This window comes from Ursus maritimus, unplaced genomic scaffold, assembly GCF_017311325.1.
Source record: "Ursus maritimus isolate PB19 unplaced genomic scaffold, ASM1731132v1 scaffold_33, whole genome shotgun sequence".
Classification (NCBI taxonomy): domain Eukaryota; kingdom Metazoa; phylum Chordata; class Mammalia; order Carnivora; family Ursidae; genus Ursus; species Ursus maritimus.
The window spans coordinates 14,298,419-14,319,722 of record NW_024425897.1 but is presented as its reverse complement, the minus strand read 5'-3'; the positions used below and the strand labels follow the sequence as shown (position 1 = coordinate 14,319,722).

Sequence of the window (21,304 nt, the reverse complement as noted above, 5' to 3'; positions counted from 1 at the left end):
TCTGCAAAATGAGAAATTGATGAAACACTAAGGCGAACACCTCTCCCGCAACGCAGAGGTCACCTCCTCCAGGAAGCCTTCCGGGATTTCCCTCCCACTCCTGAACTGGATCAAGTGCCTGTTCTGGGCTCTCACAGAGCCAGGTTGTTTTCCCATTTCTAAGCTGACCCTACTGTAGAGTATTTGTCTGCTTCCGTGTGTCCTTCACTTGAATACGCATGTTCTCTGCAGCAGGGACCATGTCCGTTTTGCTCATCTCTGTACTCTCAGTGCCTGGCACACTACAGGTGGACTATCTGATGAACTAATGATTTGATGCATTTATTAGTTCTGGTCTGAGGTCCAAAACTGAATCATGCTGGTGTTGGCTGAAGCTGGGGGCGCGTCGGAAGCAGCAGAAATGGGCCACGGTATTGAACCAGGAAATCCCGGAGCGGCAGAGATTAGTTGAAAGTCCTGACTTCTAGAGCACCCGGAAAGCAATCCTGCCGTGACTCCTGCAGGAAATTCAAGTCTTCTCCTGCAGGGGGCAGGGGGGTTGGGAGAAGAACAGCTGGACTCTGGAGGGCAGGTTGTTGGGGGGAGGGGGGTGCTGGCCCTGGGAGCCGCCAATCTGCCTGCATCTGTTTGGGGCAGAGGGTGTGGGACACACGGGGCACTTGGATGTGGTCAGCTTCCAGCTCTTAGCTGTGTTCAGCCTCACCAAGCCTCAGTCTCCACATCTCAGTCATAGGGAGAGTATAATTATATCGACTTCAACACGTTTATCAGAAAGGCAAAGGGACATAATGAGGTCAAAGCGCTTGCTATCGTGGAGCTGCTCAGAAATATTCAAAAACATCCCACATCCTTTCCCGTTTCTCTCAAATGTTGTTAGCCTTAATTAGAGCTGCCACTTACGAGTCTCTAATAATAATATCAACTTTTCCTAACATTTATTGGGTCCCTGCCGTGGGTCAGGCACTGTACTACGCATTTTACATGTATTATCTCACTTAATCTTCTCAAGCTCCTTGTAAGGTAGGTTTGTTATCATTCTTATTTTCCAGAGAGGAAACAGGCTCGGAGAGGTGCAGTGACTTGTCTGAGATCACACAGCCTCTAAGTGATAAACCTGGGATGGGAAACATCTGTTCATTTGAGGGAGCACCAAAATCCACTGGATGGCTTGTTCAAACACAGACTGCTGGGCCCCACCCCTAAATTTCTGATGCAGCGGGTCTGGGGTGGAGCTCGAGAATTTGCATTTCGAACAAGTTCCCAGGTGATATTGCTGCTGCCGGTCCTGGAGCGCACTTTGAGAACCACTGCCTAATACCAGGATTTCTCCACTGTCATTATCCCACTCAGGCATGTTATGTCACGTCCAGCCTACCCTATTACAATGGGCTCAATTCAAAGAATTTGAAGTCTAGTATATTCACCTAGCACTTGGCATATGTGACTGTATATTCTTAATTAACTTAAAAAAATAACCCTTTCACCCATCTTAAAGGTGCAAAAAAACCTAAAAGATATAAGAAGGAAGGACAGGATCTGCTTTGCTCTTGCCAATTACTCAGAGAATGACTTTTTGTTATACGAGGTGGTGCAGTAAAAGCTTTCTGGATTCACTAAATCCCTGGATTAAGAACTCACTGAAGCCGGCTCACCAGATTAACCAACACTCCCCTTGCCCTACTGCAAAACCGGATGGATGCCATGCCTTCAGCAGCCGGAGGACCATTGCTAGTGTGACCAGCCACTAACCCCCCTGATGACTTCACGACGTGACTGTGTGCCTCTCAAGAGTCAGCTGGGTTGGTTCTTCAATCAGTTACTCTTGTTATTAAATCATGTCATCATATGTGACAAATTGATAACATGGAAGCTGGAAAAGAAAACGGATGTTTCTATAAACCCAGTTGAATGCTCTGGAAAAAATTCTTTAAAAGTTAGTTGGTACGTGTCATTGTGCCATTGACCAAACCCAAAGAATGCACTACCCTAAGAATGAAGCCTAATGTAAACTCCGGACTTTGGGTGATGATGATGTGTCAATGTGGGCTCATCAATTCTAACAAATGTACTTCTCTGGGGAGGTGGGGGGTGTTGATAGTGGGAGAGGCTATGCATGGGCTGGGGCAGGGAGTGTATGAGACATCTCTGCATCTTTTGCTAATAATTGCTGTGAATCTAAAACCTCTCAAAACCAAAATCAATAAGAAAGAAAGAAGAGGAAAAAAAGAAAAGAAAGCAGCAAAGCCCCAGCTTGACCCACTATGGTCATTCAGGATGAGCAAAAAATAAACTTTTGTCATAAGCCACTGATTGTGGGGGGAGTTCACTGGGTTAGGTGTGGTCCAGACAACGAGAGACTCTCAGATGGGGATGGAGGTGGAATTCTAAAAATCTGGACAACCAGGGTCTTCAGATCTACATCAACTTTTAAGAAGCTCAGGGGAGTGGTTCCTGTAAGAAGGATGTGGGAAAACTCCAGCCGGCTGGCTCAGATCAGGCTCAAAGACAAGGCTTTGGCCCTACATCAAAAGATTGGCGAATGAATATATAGCAATAGGTTTTGACATTAAAATAGAATATGTAAGGGTTGTAAGTATTATTTTTATCATTTCCTGTTTCGGTGGACTTTTCAATACACATACCAACTACTCATCTGATCAGATTGCCTAAGAGCTCCTACTACAGAATATTTTATTTAAAAAAAAAAAAGAGGGAGGGGGTTGTGCAGTTCCTAATTATTTATTAATTCCTATTTCATCTCTCTCCAGTCAGTAATATCTAACATTGACACAGCACATTACAGTTTATAAAACACTTTCAAGTCTATTTACCTCTCACAACTACTCTGGGTGGCAGGTGTTATTACCTCCTTTCTACAGGCTGGGAAAATGAGATTCAGAGAAGGGAAATAAAGGCTTCGAGTAAAGTAGGGCATTCAAGTAGGGCAAGAACTTAGACTTAATCGAAGCGCCTAACTTACCCCAGGGCATTGTGTTCACAAAGGAATCAGAATACAAGCACTGAGCTTTTATCAGTTGAGGCCAAAGGCCTTCGGGTGTGAGGTAGGGGTTAAGGAATAGAGACTGTGTCCTGTTCACCTCTGGATCCTGGCATGTTGTAGGCCCTCGGTAACTATTCAATGCTTGGTTGAAAAAATGAGAAATGAATGAACGAATGAACAAACAAAGGAATGAAGAAACTTGGAGCAAGGCCCCTTCTCTCTCTGGTCTCAGTCACTCCATCTTTAACTTGAAAGCTAGGGTTCTCTTCCTTAGGAAAATGAACAGACATACACAATTTTGTCCTCTATTTCTGGATGTTCGTAGGACACCCTCCTGAACCACCACTATAGATTCCCTGAGATGGGGGTGGGGGAGGAATCTATGGAAACTTGAGTAGGAAGTTCTTGAATTTGAGGATCTGAGGTCCCTTCTAGCTCAGGTCGTGAGATCCAGCCCTGCATAGGGCTCTACGCTCAGCACGGGAGTCTGCTTGTCCCTTGCCCTCCCCCTGTGCCCCCCCATTCATTTTCTCTCTCTCTCAAATAAAAAAATAAAATATTTTTTAAAGATTTTATTTATTTATTCATCAGAGAGAGAGAGAGAGCAAACACAAGCAGGGGGAGTGGCAGGCAGAGGGAGAAGCAGGCTTCCTGCTGAGCAAGGAGCCCGATGTGGGACTTGATCCCAGGACCCCCGGGATCATGACCTGAGCTGAAGGCAGATGCTTAACTGACTGAGCCACCCAGGCATCCCAATAAATAAAATATTTTTTAAAATAGTTGTAATGATAACAACGACCATAATAATAGGATCCAGAAGTTTTGGGACACCAACTCTGGGCCAGGCACTGTGCTAAGAACTTTACCTCATTTCATCTCTCCAAAGCCCTATGATGCAGGCATTATCATTATTACCATCTCTGTTCTGCAGATGAAGACATCGAGGCTTAGAGAGACCAGAGAAGTTTCTCATGTTGCAGGTCAGGAAGTAGCATCCTTAGTTTCCAGTTTAGCATTGTGGACACCACAGCCTCAACACTCTCCCACCCCCACTCCAGCAGAGTATAAACCTATGACCTCCATGCAGCTGTTTTGAGGCCAAACTCAAGTTGCTGTATCTGCAGAAGGTATTACAAGGCTGGCAGCCATTCATTCATTCAAGCGTTCATTCAACAATCATGTATGAACACCTCTTACGGGCCAGGCTCGGACTGGTTAATGGGGGTTCACGAAGATGATGGTCCCTGCCCTCAAGCATGCAACTATTTATTGCATCATTCCTCTGACGTCCCTCATCCCAGAATCTCTGTGCGAGTGGTTACAATGCAGATTCTCAGCCCCCACTCCAGTCTCTGGAGTCACTTTCTGAGTTTGGAGCCTGGGAATCTGCATCTTACAAGCTCCCCCAGGCGAGTCATAGACGCTGAGGTGTGGGAACCCCTGGGTGGAGGGCGGGGTGACCTAGCTGAGCAAACAAAACAAGCAATCACTGCACAGAGAAGTTTTCTATACAGATCGTAGGGGTTGCCAGGGAAGGCTTCTTGGAGGAGGTGACCTTTAAGATGAAATCTGAGGAGTCAGCAGGAGTGAACAACACAAGAGGAAGGGGAGAGAGACAGCAATGAAGAACCTGGTGTCTGCCCTTAGGGAGCTCACAGTCAGAGGAACCAGGAGAGGAAGGTACAGCCTAGCAGAATGCTGAGGCCAGGGGCCTGGGGGAACATGGAAGAGATGCCTGGCTTAGCCAGAGGTATCAGGAAGACTTTGCAGAGGAAGTGACTGCTTTCCAGTGCTTTCTCAGTAGAAACATCTGCTTCATCCCATCTTGGGTGAAGAAAATGGGCGTGGAGTAGAATCTGGGCTGGCGGGGAGGTACGGTGTCCCAGGACGTTAGAGGCCTCCCTTATCAGCCTAGTGGTGGGAGGAAGCCGATCATCCTCTAATCTCAATGCTGTTTTCACCTCCATTGTCAATGCTAAGCCTTTGTTTGTTTGAACTAAGGCCTTCTATCTAGAGTCCTTAGCACCCAACAGCAAATGGTGACATTTGAATGAGTGGAGGAGAATTCCTTTGTAAAGGGCCCCGGAGAACACCTGCTCCTTAGAGCCACTCCGTGACAGAGCAATTGCAGAATCTCTTCCCAGTTGGAATGACCCTCATGGTTCCCATTGATAACTCACATTGAGGTGGGTAGTAGGATTCTGGCCCTGGCTAGCCTGGGTTCAAATTCACCCTTGCCACTTTCTAGTTACCTGTCCTTGGACACATGTTACTTGACTTTCCAATGCTTCAATTTCCTCCTCTGGCAAAGGAGGCTAATAATACCTACAGTCTCCAAAGAGGTTTGTTCATTTTTCCTTTTGTTTTTGTTTTTTTGTGTGTGGGGTTTTTTTTTTTAGGGGGGGTGCGTTGTTTTGCTTTGTTTTTAAAGAACAGACTGAATTTTTCTACGAAGAGTGCTTAGCACACAGTAGGACCACAGAAAATGTTGGGTGTTCGCATTCAGACGCCAGGAACAGTGCAGAGTATTGGGGATACAGCAACAAAAGACAAATTAAATGCCTTCATAGAACTGACACTCTAATGCAAGAGATGGAGAACAAACCAAACTAAAAAACAAAACGAAACAAAGAACAGGTTACAATTTGTGCTATTTAAGAAAATGATACTTGGGACCCCTGGGTGGTGCAGTTGGCTGAGCCTCCAACTCTTGGTTTCGGCTCAAGTCATGACCTCAGGGTAGTGAGATGCAGCCCTGTGTCAGGCTCCGCTCTCAGCACGGAGTCTGCTAGAGACTCTCTCTCCCTCTCCCTCTGCCCCTCCGTGCCCCAAATAAATCTTAAAAAATAAAATGATACTCGCGTAGCACCTGGCTGGCCCAGTCAGAAAAGCTTGTGGTTCTTGACCTCGGGATTGTGAGTTTGAGCCCCATGTTGGGTGTAGAGATTATTTTTTAAAGATTTTATGTATGTATGTAATTATTTATTTGAGAGAGAGAGAGCAAATGCAAGCACAAGCTGGCGGGGGGGGTGGGGAGCTGCAGAGGGAGAGGGAGAAGCAGGACCCTCGGGGAGCAGGGAGCCCAATGCAGGGCTTGATTCCAGGGCCCTGGGATCATGACCTGAGCCGAAGGCAGACCCTTAACCGACTGAGCCACCCAGGTGCCCTGCGTGTAGAGATTATTTAATAAATAAACCTTAAAATTATTTTTAAAAAATGATACTTGTGATAAAGACAGAGGGATTCCTTTGGAGAATGTGACCAGGCAAGGCCTCTCCTGGAAGGCTGATATTTAAGGGGAGGTACACCATGTGCCAAGCGGGGGAAGAGGGTTCCAAGCAGAGGGCCCAAGCAAAGGCCCTGAGGTGGGAATGAGGTTGGCTTGTTCAAGGAACAGAAAGGCCAACAGCTGGAGTGCGGCACAGGAAGGGATGAAGGCAAGATATGAATCTGGGTTCAGTTTGACCAGGAATTTCATCAAGTGTTTTAATTGTACCGCTTTGCAGCAGGGTTCAAGTTCATTCGATGTTCTCAAACTTGAATGGAGACCTGGAGTCTGATCGAGGTGTGAGAGTGGCCTTCATCAAAGGTGAGGTGTAACTAGACCTCCTCTCCAACAGAGTCATTTGTGCCAATGTCTGCCACCTTCCACACGAATAATGTATAATGTCAAGAACAATGCTATGTGCATAACCGGGGAGCGGATGGGGCCCAGGAATTAAGGAGAGGAACTGACCATGGGCTGGCCAGGCTCCCTTCACTTCCTCCCCTGCAAAGTCTACAAATAGAAACAAGGTTATAGGTGCCATTTAAATCAAACAATAGCTCTATAGGGTGGGTCCACAGGGGACTTTCACCTTCTAATTTATTTCCGTCTGAAGTTTTTACAACAGACATATTTTCTTTTCTCATTAGAACAACAAGAGCAAAATAATAATAATAAAAATCTTCAATGTAAAAAAAATTTTTTTAGAACAATTAGTATTTGTTACTGTGCTGCCCGTCATGGGAACTGCAGACATAGGGATGTGGTGACTACCTGGGTGGAGTTTAGGCTGTAGCGGTAGGTGCATGACGCTGTCAGATGAAAACAGAAGATAGGACGTTATATTGCTTGGTAGAGTCTGAAAGCTGTGTCAGAATTTAAAGAAGCAGAATTTTGGGGCGCTTGGGTGGCTCGGTCGGTTGAACGTCTGACTCTTGATTTTGGCTTAGGTCATGATCTCAGGGTGCTGGGATTGAGCCCACATGGGGCTCCCTACTCAGCGGGGAGTCTGTTTCTCCCTCTGCCCCTCCCCCTGCTCGTTCTCTCTCTCTCAAACAAATAAAATCTTTTTAAAAATAAAGAAACAGAATCACCTTGTTTAAAAAAACACTGACTAAGCCCTGTGTTTGGTGTTGGGATACAGGAGCATGCTCTCATGGAGCTCCCAGGCTCCTTAGACATTAGGGAGATGAGGAGTGGAAAGAGCACTCCTGGCAGAGGGAACAGCATGAGCAAAGCCCCTGAGGTCGGAAATAAAAATAGAAACAGATAGAAACGGAAAGAAGGCTAGCTCAGAGGATGTGTCTTGAGTGAAAATAGTGGAGAGAGGGAGTGATTGTATCCTTCAGGATGGGGGAGGTCAGAATGAGGGTTTTTTCCTAAGGGAACAGGAAGCCATTGAAGGGTTGCAAAGTGGAATGGTGGCATAGTCAGAATTGTGCTTTAGAAGGGTCACCCTGGCTGCTAAATGGAGAATAGACTGGAGGCAGTGAGCTGTAAGGAGACTATAGCAGTAGTCCAGGCAAGAGAGAACAGTGGCCATAACGGAAGGAGGGATGGAGAAGATGAGATAGACAGTTCCTTCTTTTCTTTTTTTTTACGTCGGCTCCATGCTGTGCATGAACTCACGACCCTGAGATTGAGAACTGAGCTGAGATCAAGAGTCAGATGCTTAACCGACTGAGCCACCCAGGCGCCCCAAGAGAGACATTTTTTTTAAGGTTTTATTTATTTATTTATTTATTTGATAGAGAGAGAGAGCAAGCATGACTAGGGGAGCAGCAGGCAGAGGGAGCAGCAGGCTCCCTGCTGAGCAAGGAACCCGACGGAGGGACTCCATCCCAGTACCCTGAGATCATGACCTGAGCCGAAGGCAGATGCTTAAAGACTGAACCACCCAGGCACTCCAAGAGAGACATTTCTAAGGTAAAATCCAGTTGGTGGTTGACTGGATGTAGGGATGAAGGGGAAGGAGACAATGAGACAGACTGTTTGTTAGTGTGGGGACTACATGGATGGTGGCGCTGTTCTCAGGCCACCTAACCACTGCCAAGAGATTCCTGAAATTAATAATCTAGTGGGAGAGCTAGGCAGGGAGACAACCATCCATCACATACGGGATAATGAAATGTGCAAGAAGAGAGATGCTGGCAGAGCCTCTGGGGGCAAAGAGGGAGGGGAATGGATTCTGGGTGGGGAGCCTCAAAGGGCAAAGAGATCACAATAGATGGAGCAGTTGGAGAGAAGCTGGAGACGAGGAGGCTGGGACGATGACACATGATATAGGGCTTAGAGAAGACCTATGTGGTTGAGACTTAAAGTGGGTGGAGATGCCCCTGGGAGGCCCTACCCGGCCGTCCAAGGAGTCAGTGAAGAGAACTCACATCAGTTTTAGAAGAGGACTTGGTCCTTTCCGTGTTTTAGAAAATCGGTGGTGAATGTGTAAGAGGCAGTATAAATAGGTGCTCATCTATGCACAGAATATCTCTAGAAGATTCATTAGCAATCTCCAGTATGGTCACCTTCTTTGCAATAAAACTATGTTGGAGGACAGGGATGGGAGGTGACTTTTCCTTCTTCATTTTTATTTTTTTATTTTTTGGTAATTTGAACCATGTAGATGTATTACCTATTTGATACTCCAATACTTAAATAATTATTAAGAAAAAAGCATGTAGTGGGGGTGCCTGGCTGGCTCAGTCAGTGGAGCCTGCGACTCTTGCTCTCGGAGTCATGAGTTCCAGCCCCACGTTGGACGTAGAGCCTACTTTAAAAAAAAAAAAAAAAAGCATGTACTGGTTGAATGAAAGACTGGAGTCAGACAGCTGTGCATTTGATCTTGCCTCAGTCAAGCTTGTCTCTAGCTGTGTCAATTTTTGTTTCTCCAAGGCCCAGTTTCCTCATCTGTAAAATGGGATAATAGTACTTCTTACTTCATGGGTTGTTGGAAGAATTAAATGAGATGATATATGTCAAGTGCCAGCACTGCAGTAAGGATAGGCTAAATAGATGTTATTACTATTAATAATTTAATGGTTAAGTAGGATGGGCACACCCCCCCTCCAAGAGTAAACTCAGCTTGACACACAGGGACGGTCAAGGGAAGGGATTTGGAATCAAACACAGCTGAGGTCTAAGTGAGGACTACCTCTCTAAGTCGCAGTGGCCCTCCTTTGCAAATGGGGATGCTAACACACCTCCCTCCTAAGATCAAAGAGCTACTGGGTGGGGACAGTGGGTCAAGGCCAAGTGCAAAGCCTTGTCAGTTATGAGTTAGGAAGATGAAGATTTTCAGGATGATCTCTCTTTCTCTCTCTCTCCAGCCCCCCACACCCTCAACCCCAACCCAGGGGGCTTTTCAGTCTCTCCTGTCTGCCTCGCACTAAGCAATGAGTTGGGGGAGGTGCGGACATTCTCTAGAAAGTGAAGTTTTCTCTTTTTGTTCCAATCCAGGGAAGATGCAGGAAAAATTTCAGAAGCAAGACCTTAAGGAGGAGCCCTGAGGCGCAGGCCGGGCTCCCTCTATCCCTCTCGCAGGTTCCACCTCCCTCCCTCCTTCAAGGATCCTGAGAGCGGACAGCCACGTTGAAGGTAGCAGGCACTCCTCTTCTCAGTCAAGACTCGTGGGCGGTGCCCGCACATGCGGAGCCTGCCACCCACAGGGAGAGAGCGGTACTGCAGGCGCGGGTGCCAGAGAAGCCCCAGTCCAGTCGACCTTGGGTCAATATCTGTTCAGCGCCTTTTCTGCGTCAGGCGAAGGGGTCCCTGTCCTCATGGGGTTTACAGTCCGATGGGAAGACTACCAGCAACAGAAGTGCAGGTAGCAATTTCATAATCTGCTTTTTGCTGAAAGCCTTGTTTTTTGTTTTTGTTTCAGTTTTTAAGATTTATTTATTTTAGAGAAAGAGCACGAGCTAGAGGGGCAGATGGAGAGGGAGAGACAATCTCAAGCCGACTCCGTGGTGAGCTTGGAGTCGATGTGGGGGCTCGATCTCATGATTATGAGATCACGACCTGAGCATAAACCAAGAGTCGTGCTCTTAACTGACTGCACCACCCAGGCGCCCCTGAAAGCCTTTGTTCTTATAACACAAGTGATATATATTCATCGCAGTAAATTTTAAAAGAAAATTAGTACTCACACATTACTTCTGTTAACGTGTGAGTATAGTCCCTTCAGTATTTCTTTGTGCATTTTACAAAAAGTGGAAACACACATTTCATAACATTTTGTAGCCTGTTTTGTGGTGTTTAACAGCTTTATTGAGATATATTTTACATAACATACACCAGCTTTGCTTTTAACTTAACAGTGGAAGGAAGGAATTAAATAATAATTTAATGCAAATTGCTATTTGTTGAGCAAGGGGCTGAGATTTTTCACACACATCATCACATTCAGTCCTCCCCCAAACCGTAGTAGGTAGGTACTAACATCTTCTTCATTCTGAGATGAAGAAACTGAGACACAGAAAAGGAAAGTGAGAGGCACCGGGCTGGCTCAGTCGGTGGAGCATGCAACTCTTGATCTTGAGGTTGTGAGTTCAAGCCCCATGTTGGACCTAGAAATTACATGAATAAAAAAAGGGGGGGAGTGATTTGTCCAGTAAAAATAGCAGAGACAGGCTTTTAATTCAGCTCTGTCTGAGAACGTAAGTGTTGTTGTATTTTTTAAAAAGTAATCTCTATACCCAACATGGGTCTCAAACTCATGACCCTGAGATTGAGAGTTGCACGCCCCTCTGCCTGAGCCAGCCAGGTGCCCTGAGAACATGAGTTGGTTTTTTTTTTTTTTTTTTTAAGATTTTATTATTTGAGAGAGAGAGAGAGAGCGCATGGGGGAGGGGCAGAGGGAGCTGGAGAAGCAGACTCCCTGCTGAGCAGGAAGCCCGATGCAGTACTGGATCCCAGGACCCCAGGATCATGACCTGAGCCAAAGACAGATGCTTAACTGACTGAGCCACCCAGGTGCCCCGAGAATATGAGTTCTTAACCATTTTGCTATGCCTGCTCTGTGCCAAACTGTATGGAATTCAGGAGAATCAGGGGAAAAGGGGGGGAAAGGCTCTCCTGGAGCTCAGAGTGGAAACAAGGACGTAGAATGGTCTTCATACACGGTGCAGTGAGCTTGAACTTCACTGGGGGACCAGAGCAAGGAGCCGTGATGCAATCAGGAAAGGCTGCCTGTAGGAAAAAGGACTGGGTACGGTGTGTGTAGGCATAGATGGATAACAGGGTGGGAAAGGCACTTCTAGCCTTTCTAGCCCCTGAGGGGCCAGCCTCAGCAAAGTCTCAGGTGCAGATGTGTGTATGAGCACAAACAGGGACCAGTAAGTGAAAATAATTGAGCACCAAATTCTATGGTAATAAAGAGATGGATGTCACCTGCCGTCCTCCCTCCAAAAACTACACAGAAGGTTGGGGGAACCATAGAAATAAATAATAGTTACCCTTCACTGTGCACACCCCACATTCCAGGTTCTCTACCTACACTATCACATTTAAGTTCACAACAGCTCTGGAAGATTGGCAGTTGCTGGCCCCATTTATAAATGAAGAAAGAAGGCTCAGAGAAATAAGTGCCTTGCCGTAGGTCCCTAAGTAGAGGGGACTAGGGCCAAGAGAGTCAACTGAGGAGGCTCAGGGTCTGAATCCGGTGCTCTAACCTGCAAGCTACACTACTCTGCCTGCCCTAAATGCCACAAAGAAACAGCCTTTCACAGCCAGTCCCCTATGCCAACCTCCAGGTGCATTACAGCCAGGCATCTTTGTAAATTGCAAAGCTGATCATCTCTCTCCTAGCTTAAAACCAAGCCTTCTCAGTACCCTTCAGATAAAATCTCAATTCAGGACAAACTGCAGGACCCTTTAAGTTCTTGCTGCCTCTCTGCCTTCACACCTCCAGCCTTAAGGCACTGTTTGGAATCCCAGATACAGTACCCTTATCTTTTCTCTGTGGTGCTATCTGCCTGGAAAACTCTTCCTATCTTCCTTCCGATCCAAATTTGTCCCTGACTCATTCATATTTATTGGGGAAAGAGCCATGATTAGATGTCACCTCCTACAGAAAGACTTCCCGGATTGCCCCTCTATAATCCAGGCCCTTCTGTTCTGCTTCCATGACCCTATACTCCTTCTCCTAATCATGGCAATAATAATACTAGTTAACAATTTTTGAGCATTCACTTTGTGCTAAGGTTACTTGAGTTATTGTAGCAATATCACACAGTAATTAAATGTGCAAGCTTTAGGACCAGACTTTCTGGATTCGAACCCTGGCTCAATCACTTAAAGGGCTGTGAAACTTAGGCAAACGATTTAACCTCCCTTTGTACCTCAGTTTTCTCTTCTATAAAATGGGGATAAGAATAGCACCTATTTCATAGGACTGTTATACCTGTGAAGGGCCAAGTACATGGTAAGTGCTTAATAAATGTTAGCTAATAGCTACTATTCTATTAAGTCCTTGTAATGACTCTAATTCACAGGTGGAGAATCTAAGAGGTAACTTGACTTCCCCTTGATTACATAGGTAAGTAGCAGACCTGGGACTTGAACTTGACACCAAGGTCCGTGCTGTACTGCTTCCCATTGTAGAACCCATCACACTGGTTGTAATAATTGTTTACTTGTAAGTCTCTCCCTCTAGACTGGGTGTTCCACGAGGGTCACCTCTGTCACCCCAGTCCAGGGACACAGTTGAGATCCTAATTAAAGGAACTAATGATGCCGAACAGCTCAGACAAGTTATTCAGAAGATGGAGGTGGCGGTCATAGCACCCTGGCTTCCCCTGCAGTGTGCTTTGGAAAAAGCCTTCAGTGCCTTCTCCTAGGATTAGTCTCTTAGCAGACAAATATTTATTGGTCCAGGAACTGGAGGTGCTCTTATTGGGAAAAGCCACATTAGGAATAGCAGGCAGGATACCCCCAGATAAGCTTTCCCCTAAGCAAGCCCTGTCCTTGGCTAGGCAGCCTCCCCCAGTCTTACAACAATGCCTCCCTCATCAGCTGCCCCTGGTATTGAGATGCCCACCTGCCAGCTCCCTGTTTCAAGGAAATAGAGCAGCAGAGACCTTAGTAGCTTCAGCATGAGCATAAACATCTCCAGCTGCCAGAGAGGATGACGTCAAATCCAGGCCCGGCTGGCCATGGCCTTGGGGAGGCTGCCTGCACAGAGAGGCCTGGTGCCCTGGGGGTCACTGTGAGAGGCAGCACAAGCTGGGAACTGCCAGTTCAGTACCCTGAGGACACAGTTGATGGTTCTGTCCATTCTCAAGGACACCACAACTTGAAATATTTTTCTTTCCAAACCCACTGATGTCAGAAATCACATAGCTGTTCTTTTTCTTTTCAGAGCCTCGGATCAACATGAACTTGACAGGGTGACCTCTTGGGCTTGATATCATTCTACCTAAAGCAAAGCCTGTATGGCTTTGAGGTTAAAAGAACGGGCTTGAGGGACGCCCGGATGGCACAGTCGGTTAGGCGTCTGCCTTCAGCTCAGATCATGATCCCAGGGTCCTGGGATCAAGTCCTGCGTTGGGCTCAATGCTCAGTGGGGAGCCTGCTTCTCCTTCTTCTTGTCGCTCCCCCTGCTTGTACTCTCTCTCTCTGATAAATAAATAAAATCTTAAAAAAAAAAAAAAAAGAACTGGCTTGAGTCCCAAACTGCCTGGGTCTAAAGCACTTGTCGCAAGTTGTTTTTTTTTTTTTTTTTAGATTTTATTTATTTGACAGAGAGAGACACAGTGAGAGAGGGAACACAAGCAGGGGGAGTGGGAGAGGGAGAAGCAGGCTCCCAGTGGAGCAGGGAGCCCGATATGGGGCTCGATCCCAGGACCCTGGGATCATGACCTGAGCTGAAGGCAGACACTTAATGACTGAGCCACCCAGGCGCCCCTAAAGATTTCTGACTTTGGGCAATTTCCTACACCTCCCAGAGTCTCAGTTTCCCTATATTAAAAGTGGGTAGAATAGTATCTGATTCACAGGATCTTGGTTGAGATTAATCTATATTCAGTGAGTGCCTATCAGGTGCCAAGTGCTGGGGTCATGCCGGTGAACAAAACATAGTCCGTGCCCCACGGTGTTTGGTGAAGGAAAGCAGACAATAAACCAATAAATACTTAATACAGCAGATGGTGGTAAGTGCCATGAAGATAGATAAGGCACAGTAAGGAGGATAGAGTGTCGGGGGGGGAGTTATTTCACTTCTGGGTGGTCTGGGAAGGCCTTTCTGATAAGAGGACTTCTTACAGCCCCCTGAGTGAAATAAGGAAGCAGTTCATGGGGCCATCTGGGAGAAAACTCTTCCAGGCCGAGAAATGAGCATGTGCAACAGTCCTGAGGTAGGAGCATGGGTGGCACGTCCAAGGAAAGGCAGGAAGGCCAATGTAGCTGGAGTGAAATGGGCAAGGGGGCAAGGAGAAAGGATGATGTGAGAGAGGTGGGCAGGAACAGGGCGTGTAGGACTCGGTAGCTTACTCTAAGGACTTTGGTAGTGAGATGGGAGCCATGGGAGGATTTAGAGCCAAGGAGGAAGATGATCTGACAGATTTTAAAGGATCCTTCTGACTGCCATGTAGAGAATAGACTGTAAGGGGACCAGGTAGCAGGAAGACCAGTCAGGAGGCTGGTGCAATTGTCCAGGTAAGGGATGAGAACCCTTTTGATCAAACTGGTAGCAGTGGGCAGTAGGAAATGGTCAGATTCTGGATGTGTCTGAAGGAAGAGCTGGCAGGATTTTTTGATGGATTGGATATAAAGTGTGTGTGTGTGTGCGTGTGTGTGTGTGTGTGCACGCACACATGAGAGAGAGAGGGGGAGAGTGAGGAGAGAGAGAGAGGGAGAAGAGTCAAAGATGACTCTAAAGTGTTTAACTTGAGGAATGGAGTAGTGACTTAGTGAGGGTGGGAAGACAATTTGTGTAAAGTGCTTACCATGGATATGGGCACAAAGCAAAGGCCCCAAACTATTAGCTATTATTTATATTGTTGATTTTGGTCTCCTGGGCTGTCCAAACTCAGTCACCTGAGGCTTTGGAAATGGTGAGCATACCTGGCAAAAACATCATAAGCATCATGCCTAAGTATGTGTGCTGCGAGCTAAGCACATGATAGAATCTTTACTTAACAGTACCTCCCTGAAAAGTGTACAAAAGCCCTATGAGAAAAGTGAGTATTTGTTGAATTTTTAATATATTTCAGACATTTTTCATTTAATCCTTTCTCCACCACTAGAATGTAAGTTACATGAGAGAGATCCCACGCCTGCTGTGTACTACCGCACATGCCTGGCACATAGTAGGCACCTTAGTTAATATTTATTAAATGAAATCTCATTATTATAGATGGAGGCTGAGTCACATCCGAAAGTGGAGCTGGGTTCTGATAAATATTTATTGGATAAAGGGATGAATAAATGGGTATTACATTCCCATTTTAGAGAAGAGGAACAGCTCGTGGCAGACCAAAGAATTGAACCCAGGATATCCCGATCCTTGAACATGGACCCTTTCCATGGCACACTATGGGCTGTGTTTGAGGATGCCTAGGGATCTGATGATGCTGATGTATCATACGGTGTACCATAATATGTAAAAACCCTGGCTACTCAGAGAAAGAAAGATCTACTGCGAGATCAGATTGTGATGGTCTAGTAACACGATCCTAAATTTTTGTCTTCATGAAACTGCATAGCCTTATTGTATCTTATGTGCCCAAGGTTACACAGGGTGTAAGGGATGGAAACAAAATGTGAATCCAATCTTGCCACAGCAGTGTCCCTATTTGTTCCCCTACTCAGGGGTTTTTAACCTGGGGCACAAAGACTCTGAGGGGGTCTCTGGTTGTACTTTATAGTACGTTCTTCCCCCAACATTGTGTGCTTAGGAGCAGGTGCATTTTGGGGGGGAAAGGGTTCATTGCTTCCATTATATTCTCAAAGGGGCCATGATCCAAAAGTTTCCTTTCATTTTCTCTTAGGAATCTTTTTTTTTTTTTTGGCTTAAAAAAACCCAAATTTATTCTCTCACAGTTCTGGAGGCTAGAAATCCAAAATCAAGGTGTTAGCAGGGCCATGCTTCGCCCGAATAACCTCTAGGGAAAAACCCATCCCCTGTCTCTTCTAGCTTCTTTGTCTTTTTGGCCACATCACTCCAATCTCTACCTAAGTCATCACATTGCCTTCTTCTCTATTATTATTATTATTTTAATTTTTAAAAAAGATTTTATTTATTTATTTGAGAGACAGAGAGTGCGGGAGCGTGAGTAAGGGGGAGAGGCAGAAGGAGAGGGAGAAGCAGACAGGGAGCCTGATGCGGGGCTCTATTGCAGGAAGCTGGGATCATGACCTGAGCCCCAGGCAGACCTTAACCGGCTGAGCCACCCAGGTGCCCCTAGTTTTTATTTTTATTTTTTGAGATTTATTTGAGAGAAAGAGCACGAGCAGCATGAGGGACAGAGGGAGAAACAGACTCCTGCTGAGCAGGGAGCCTGATATGGGGCAGGATCCCAGGACCCTGAGATCATGACCTGAGCCGTAGTCAGACCGTTTAACCGACTGAGCCACCCAGGCGCCCCCCTCCCTTAATTTGTAATTTTAAAATTGTTTTAAAATTAAAATTTAATTTTAAAATTGATAGAAGAAAAAAAAAAGAAAGAACTCGGGGAAGGAGATTGAAGAGACGAAACATGCTAATTTTTGTTTCCCGAAGGGAGAGAAGGCTAACATGAGGAAAAAAGCCTGAAGTTAAGGATGTTGAGGCAGGATTAAAATCCAGATCTTCCGGCACCAATTCCAGGGCTCCTTCTGGTTCCCGTTGCTATTCATTCATTCACTCACTCACACATTCATTTGTACTAAATACCTGCTACGTGCCAGGTACAATTCCAGGCCCTGGGAATGGTGCTCTGGGAAACTCTGGCATCATAGAGTTTATATTCTAGTAGGGGAGACACACATAATGATGACGACAATTCTTATGTCAAGTGCAAAGAAAAATGACGTCACAGAACGGGGAGGAACAGGAATGGCATTTTATATGGGGTGTTCTGAGCTCAGAACCTCCAGTTGCTGTCCGCGGACTCCAACCGAGCCAGCGTGCCCTCCACAAATCTCTCTTTCACGGTTAGCCTCGCCTAGCCTCACCAGGGTGGGGACTGTATGGAGAGGGGCGTGCACACGGGAGGTGCAGAGCGCATGCTCCTTCAAGATGGGTGGCTCTGGGGAGTTTAGGAATCCGGACGACCGGGAGGATAGTACGCAGGCTCCTTGCGTTAAGACGAGTAGGAAGGATCCGCCCAATAGAGCTTTCTTTTGAGGTTGTGGTCCCGCCCCCAGCCCATTTTCTACTTCCGCTTCCGGCGCTGAGGCTGTCCGGGTCGAAAATGGCGGCGGCGGCGGCGGTGGCGTCTCTGTCTCGGCTCTCTGGGCTGCTAGGTCGGCCCGGGGCACAGCTGGGGCGGTCCATGTCGAGTGGCGCCCACGGCGAGGAGGGCTCAGGTACTGGAGCTGCGTTTGGCGGGGCGGTCCTCAGCCCCACTCGAGCGAGACGGAGCAGGACTGTGACCTTGGCTTGAGGACTTGGGGTGGGGGAGGTGAGACCCGGGCGGGGTCCCCACACCAGGCCTGAGCGGTCGTGCCTCCTTTGCAGCTCGCATGTGGAAGGCGCTCACCTACTTCGTAGCGCTCCCCGGCGTAGGTGTGAGCATGCTGAATGTCTTTCTGAAGTCGCATCACGGAGAGCACGAGAGACCCGAGTTCGTCGCCTACCCCCATCTTCGCATCAGGTCCAAGGTAGGCTTTTGTAGGCTCTTCGAGCATCCATTCTCCTTTTATTACAAATGCCTAGTCTAAGTTCTTCGTTCTCTAAAATCGTGTACAATTTGTCATTTAATTCTTACAAAATTTTGTGTTTTCTGGTTCTATGGAAATGTAACAGACTTGGGGGGTCACATCTGTTTTCTTTTTCAAGGTCATGCAATAGGTGCCCTTCAGTTTTTCTTTTTTTCCTGATCCATCCTACCTCTGCCTTCTGATACTGTTCTGAAACAGTTGTCCGTTGTATGAGACTTGGAGGTTTGGGAATCTCCCATAGAGTGGCAAAATCGGAAGGTGATTCATGGTTCACCCTTCTAGGACCTGGGCATCTGGCAGGTACTAGCTGCATGATGAAGAGACTAACAGCTTCTCCTGCTCCTACCTCTGCTAGTTATTTTCTCAACTGTTTTATCCTTTGCTATTGATGTAGATGTGGTCATCTGTTTTCCATTGCTTGTAAGTATTCTTAACAAGAGGCCCTGCTGGCTCTGTAGTAACTGTTAGATCACTTAGGCAAGATAGAAATGGCCTTATAGAAACTTAAGCTAGATTCTTAGATTCAGAAAGAATCTTTGAGTCTGAGCCCCACTCCCACCCTTGTACAGAGATGTAAAAGCCATATAGCATAGTTTTCAACCTCAGTACTATTGACATTTGGGGCTGGATAATTCTTGTTGGGGTAAGGGGCTGTCCTGTGAGACTTAGGATTTTTAACAGCAACCTTGACCTCTGCCCACTAGATGCCCTCTCCCAGATGTCTCCAGCTATTGCCCAGTGTCCTTGGGCAAAATCATCCGGGTTTGGAAACCAGTGCCTAGAGCAATGTTTTTCAAAGGCAGCATGTAAAAATTTGAGGAGGGTAGATTGCAGTTTCCAATCCAGAGGTTTGTTTTAGATCTGGTATGGAGCCCAAAGTGTGCATTTAAGTAAGTATCTTCTCTCATTTACCCACCTCTGCCATTCTGATACAGGAGATGTGAGGATTACACTTTCATAAACACTGCACTGATAGACTGGTTGCCAGGGAGAGGCTTATGAATAATGCATTTGAGCTTGCTTTTCCTACTGCCTACTTTATAGGCTCTCTCGGAAGTTAAAAGAGCTCCCTTAAATTATGGGAAAGCTGAAATTTAAAAACGCCAGTAGTTAAAGGACTAATTGCCATTTTGTTTTTGTGTATAGTGTGTTACTTACCCTTTATCTGAAGCAGTTCATGGCAGTGCTATTTCTGAATTCTTTTCTGGAATTGCCTAATTGACATCTTCACTCCACAGCCCTTTCCCTGGGGAGATGGTAATCATACTCTATTCCATAACTCTCACGTGAATCCACTTCCAACCGGCTATGAAGATGAATAAAGAGAACCTGGACCACCACCCAGTGGGGACCACAGCACTGGTTTGGACCATGACTCTGCACACGGACCAGAAAAGTGTATGGGACCTTAAGCTCACCTTCCTTACTTGTATCAAATGATGACCAGCATACTAATCTTCCATCCCTTTGCTTATGGCGGGAGATGGCTTAAATAAATAACTTAGATTGGTCCATGATCTGAGAGTTGCATTCTTTGTTTTTCCCTCTAAAATCAGCATTGTTATTTTTGTTTCTGTAATGAAGTTTTTTGGCTGCTGTGTACAGGCCTCTGGATAACAGTGTTTATCAGGCTTGTCCTTGCATTCTTATGCCTGGCGTGGGTAAAGCAAAGGGACCCTAAGTGGAGCTAATTGAAGTATCAAGATTGGGTCCTGACAGCCTTTGGGTGGCAAAGATATTGAGTGGCCAGTAGAATACCTGCATTTTACACCTGAAAGAGGTGTCTTTGGTTCTCCAGAGGAAGTGCTTACTCTGTGTCCTAGCTTTCTCTTGTCCCATTCCACCAGCGTTTGCTGAAGAATATTCCCTATAGTCTAGTAATTGTCTCCAAAAGTGTCAAGTTCTCATCTTGGGGTCATCTCTCAGCACCCTGAAGGCTGGAAGGGTCAGAAACTTTTGGAGAAATAAACGCAGTATGACACATTTGTGCATATAGCATTAGCTTTATTTGTTTCTGGAATTAAAACCTTCCTGTAGTGTTAAGAATTAGGGAGAAACAATAGTAACAGAGTCACCCTTACAAAGCATTTAATTTCTCTTCAAAACTTAAAATCTTCGAAGTAGCTGAGATAGTTGGAATCACTTTATGGGCAGGATGAGGTCAAAATAGAATGACCTTGGCGCTTGGGTGGCTTAGTTAAGTGTCTGACTCCTGATTGCAGCTCAGGTCATGATCTCAGTGTTGTGCCATCGAGCCCCTCGTCGGGCTCCACGCTGTGTGGAGCTTGCCTAAGATACTCTCTCTTCTCTCCCTCTCTTAAAAAAAAAGACGAAAAATCAGAAAAAATTATTCCCTCAGTAGCAGTTACAATGAAAGAACATGGTTGACTTGGAGTGTTTTTATTCTCGAGGCTTAACCAGACAGTTTTGTAGTAAGATGCAAAAGGCTACCAGGTTTTGGTATTGCATAGTATATATAGTAAACTGGTACTGCAAAGGTGAGCCATACGGAAACACAGGGTGTGAAAGCCCTGAGCCATACGGTAAGGGAGAAAAGGATCCCTGCTATCTTTTCCATTTTGTGACATAACCACAGCCTGTGCTTGTGCTTGCAAGTCCCCATAGAACCAGTGTACTTATGGCCAGTCTGAGTTCAGGACAGATGTACTTCACTTTGGCTTGCTGCCTGGCCTCCCTCAGCTGGATTTCAAAGTATCTTTTATAATCTTTGTATAATGGACCATAACCAGTCAAAATATAAACATAGAATGCATTGAAATGACATTTAGGACCGGTCATGTTAAATATGAAGTAGTCACTGGCAGGCTGGAGAGAGGATAATACAATTTCTACCTGCTGTAAATTGTTTCACACTATATTGGGTATATATAATTGAACCAAAATTACTCAAGACATGCAATTTTGGTGACTACCTGACATTCTAAAGTGTGTAGGTGCTCAACTGATCCTGACATATTTTGTGCAGGTATAGAAGCATATTAAGTTATATGTGTAGCTTACTGTGGGAATAAATTTTAGAAGTCAGTGAGGTTTCTAATGGTGTTTAGCACACTATTTACCTTAGATAAATTTTCACTTTTTCTTCATCTTTAAATTATAAAACAAAACTTTCCCCAATGTATGGGTATGTGGGATTACAGTGTAATACTTGTTCTGTAAAG

General features: G+C 45.9%; 1 protein-coding gene across 2 annotated transcripts; it reads left to right on the top strand.

Moving 5' to 3' along the window:
• Window positions 1-53: 53 nt before the first annotated feature.
• On the top strand, window positions 54-19,634 carry LOC103678327 (cytochrome c oxidase subunit 6A1, mitochondrial). 2 transcript variants are annotated; one of them, XM_040619845.1, is made up of 6 exons: window positions 55-58; window positions 12,679-12,684; window positions 16,103-16,105; window positions 17,638-17,768; window positions 17,920-18,062; window positions 19,361-19,634. In XM_040619845.1, exons 4-6 carry the CDS (start codon window positions 17,654-17,656, stop codon window positions 19,442-19,444), a joined length of 342 nt encoding a protein of 113 aa, XP_040475779.1. In that variant the 5' UTR covers window positions 55-58; window positions 12,679-12,684; window positions 16,103-16,105; window positions 17,638-17,653; the 3' UTR covers window positions 19,445-19,634. The 2 variants fall into 2 exon arrangements, with proteins under 2 accessions (XP_008705900.1, XP_040475779.1); XM_008707678.2 differs by lacking the exon at window positions 16,103-16,105 and having other exon boundaries at window positions 54-58.
• Window positions 19,635-21,304: the final 1,670 nt, after the last annotated feature.

Coding starts and splice junctions, on each gene's coding strand:
- LOC103678327 (XM_008707678.2), top strand. CDS start 17,654: ATGGCGGCGGCGGCGGCGGTGGCGTCTCTGTCTCGGCTCTCTGGGCTG. Junction 17,769..17,919: donor CCACGGCGAGGAGGGCTCAG/GTACTGGAGCTG, acceptor CCTCCTTTGCAG/CTCGCATGTGGAAGGCGCTC. Junction 18,063..19,360: donor ATCTTCGCATCAGGTCCAAG/GTAGGCTTTTGT, acceptor TTCACTCCACAG/CCCTTTCCCTGGGGAGATGG.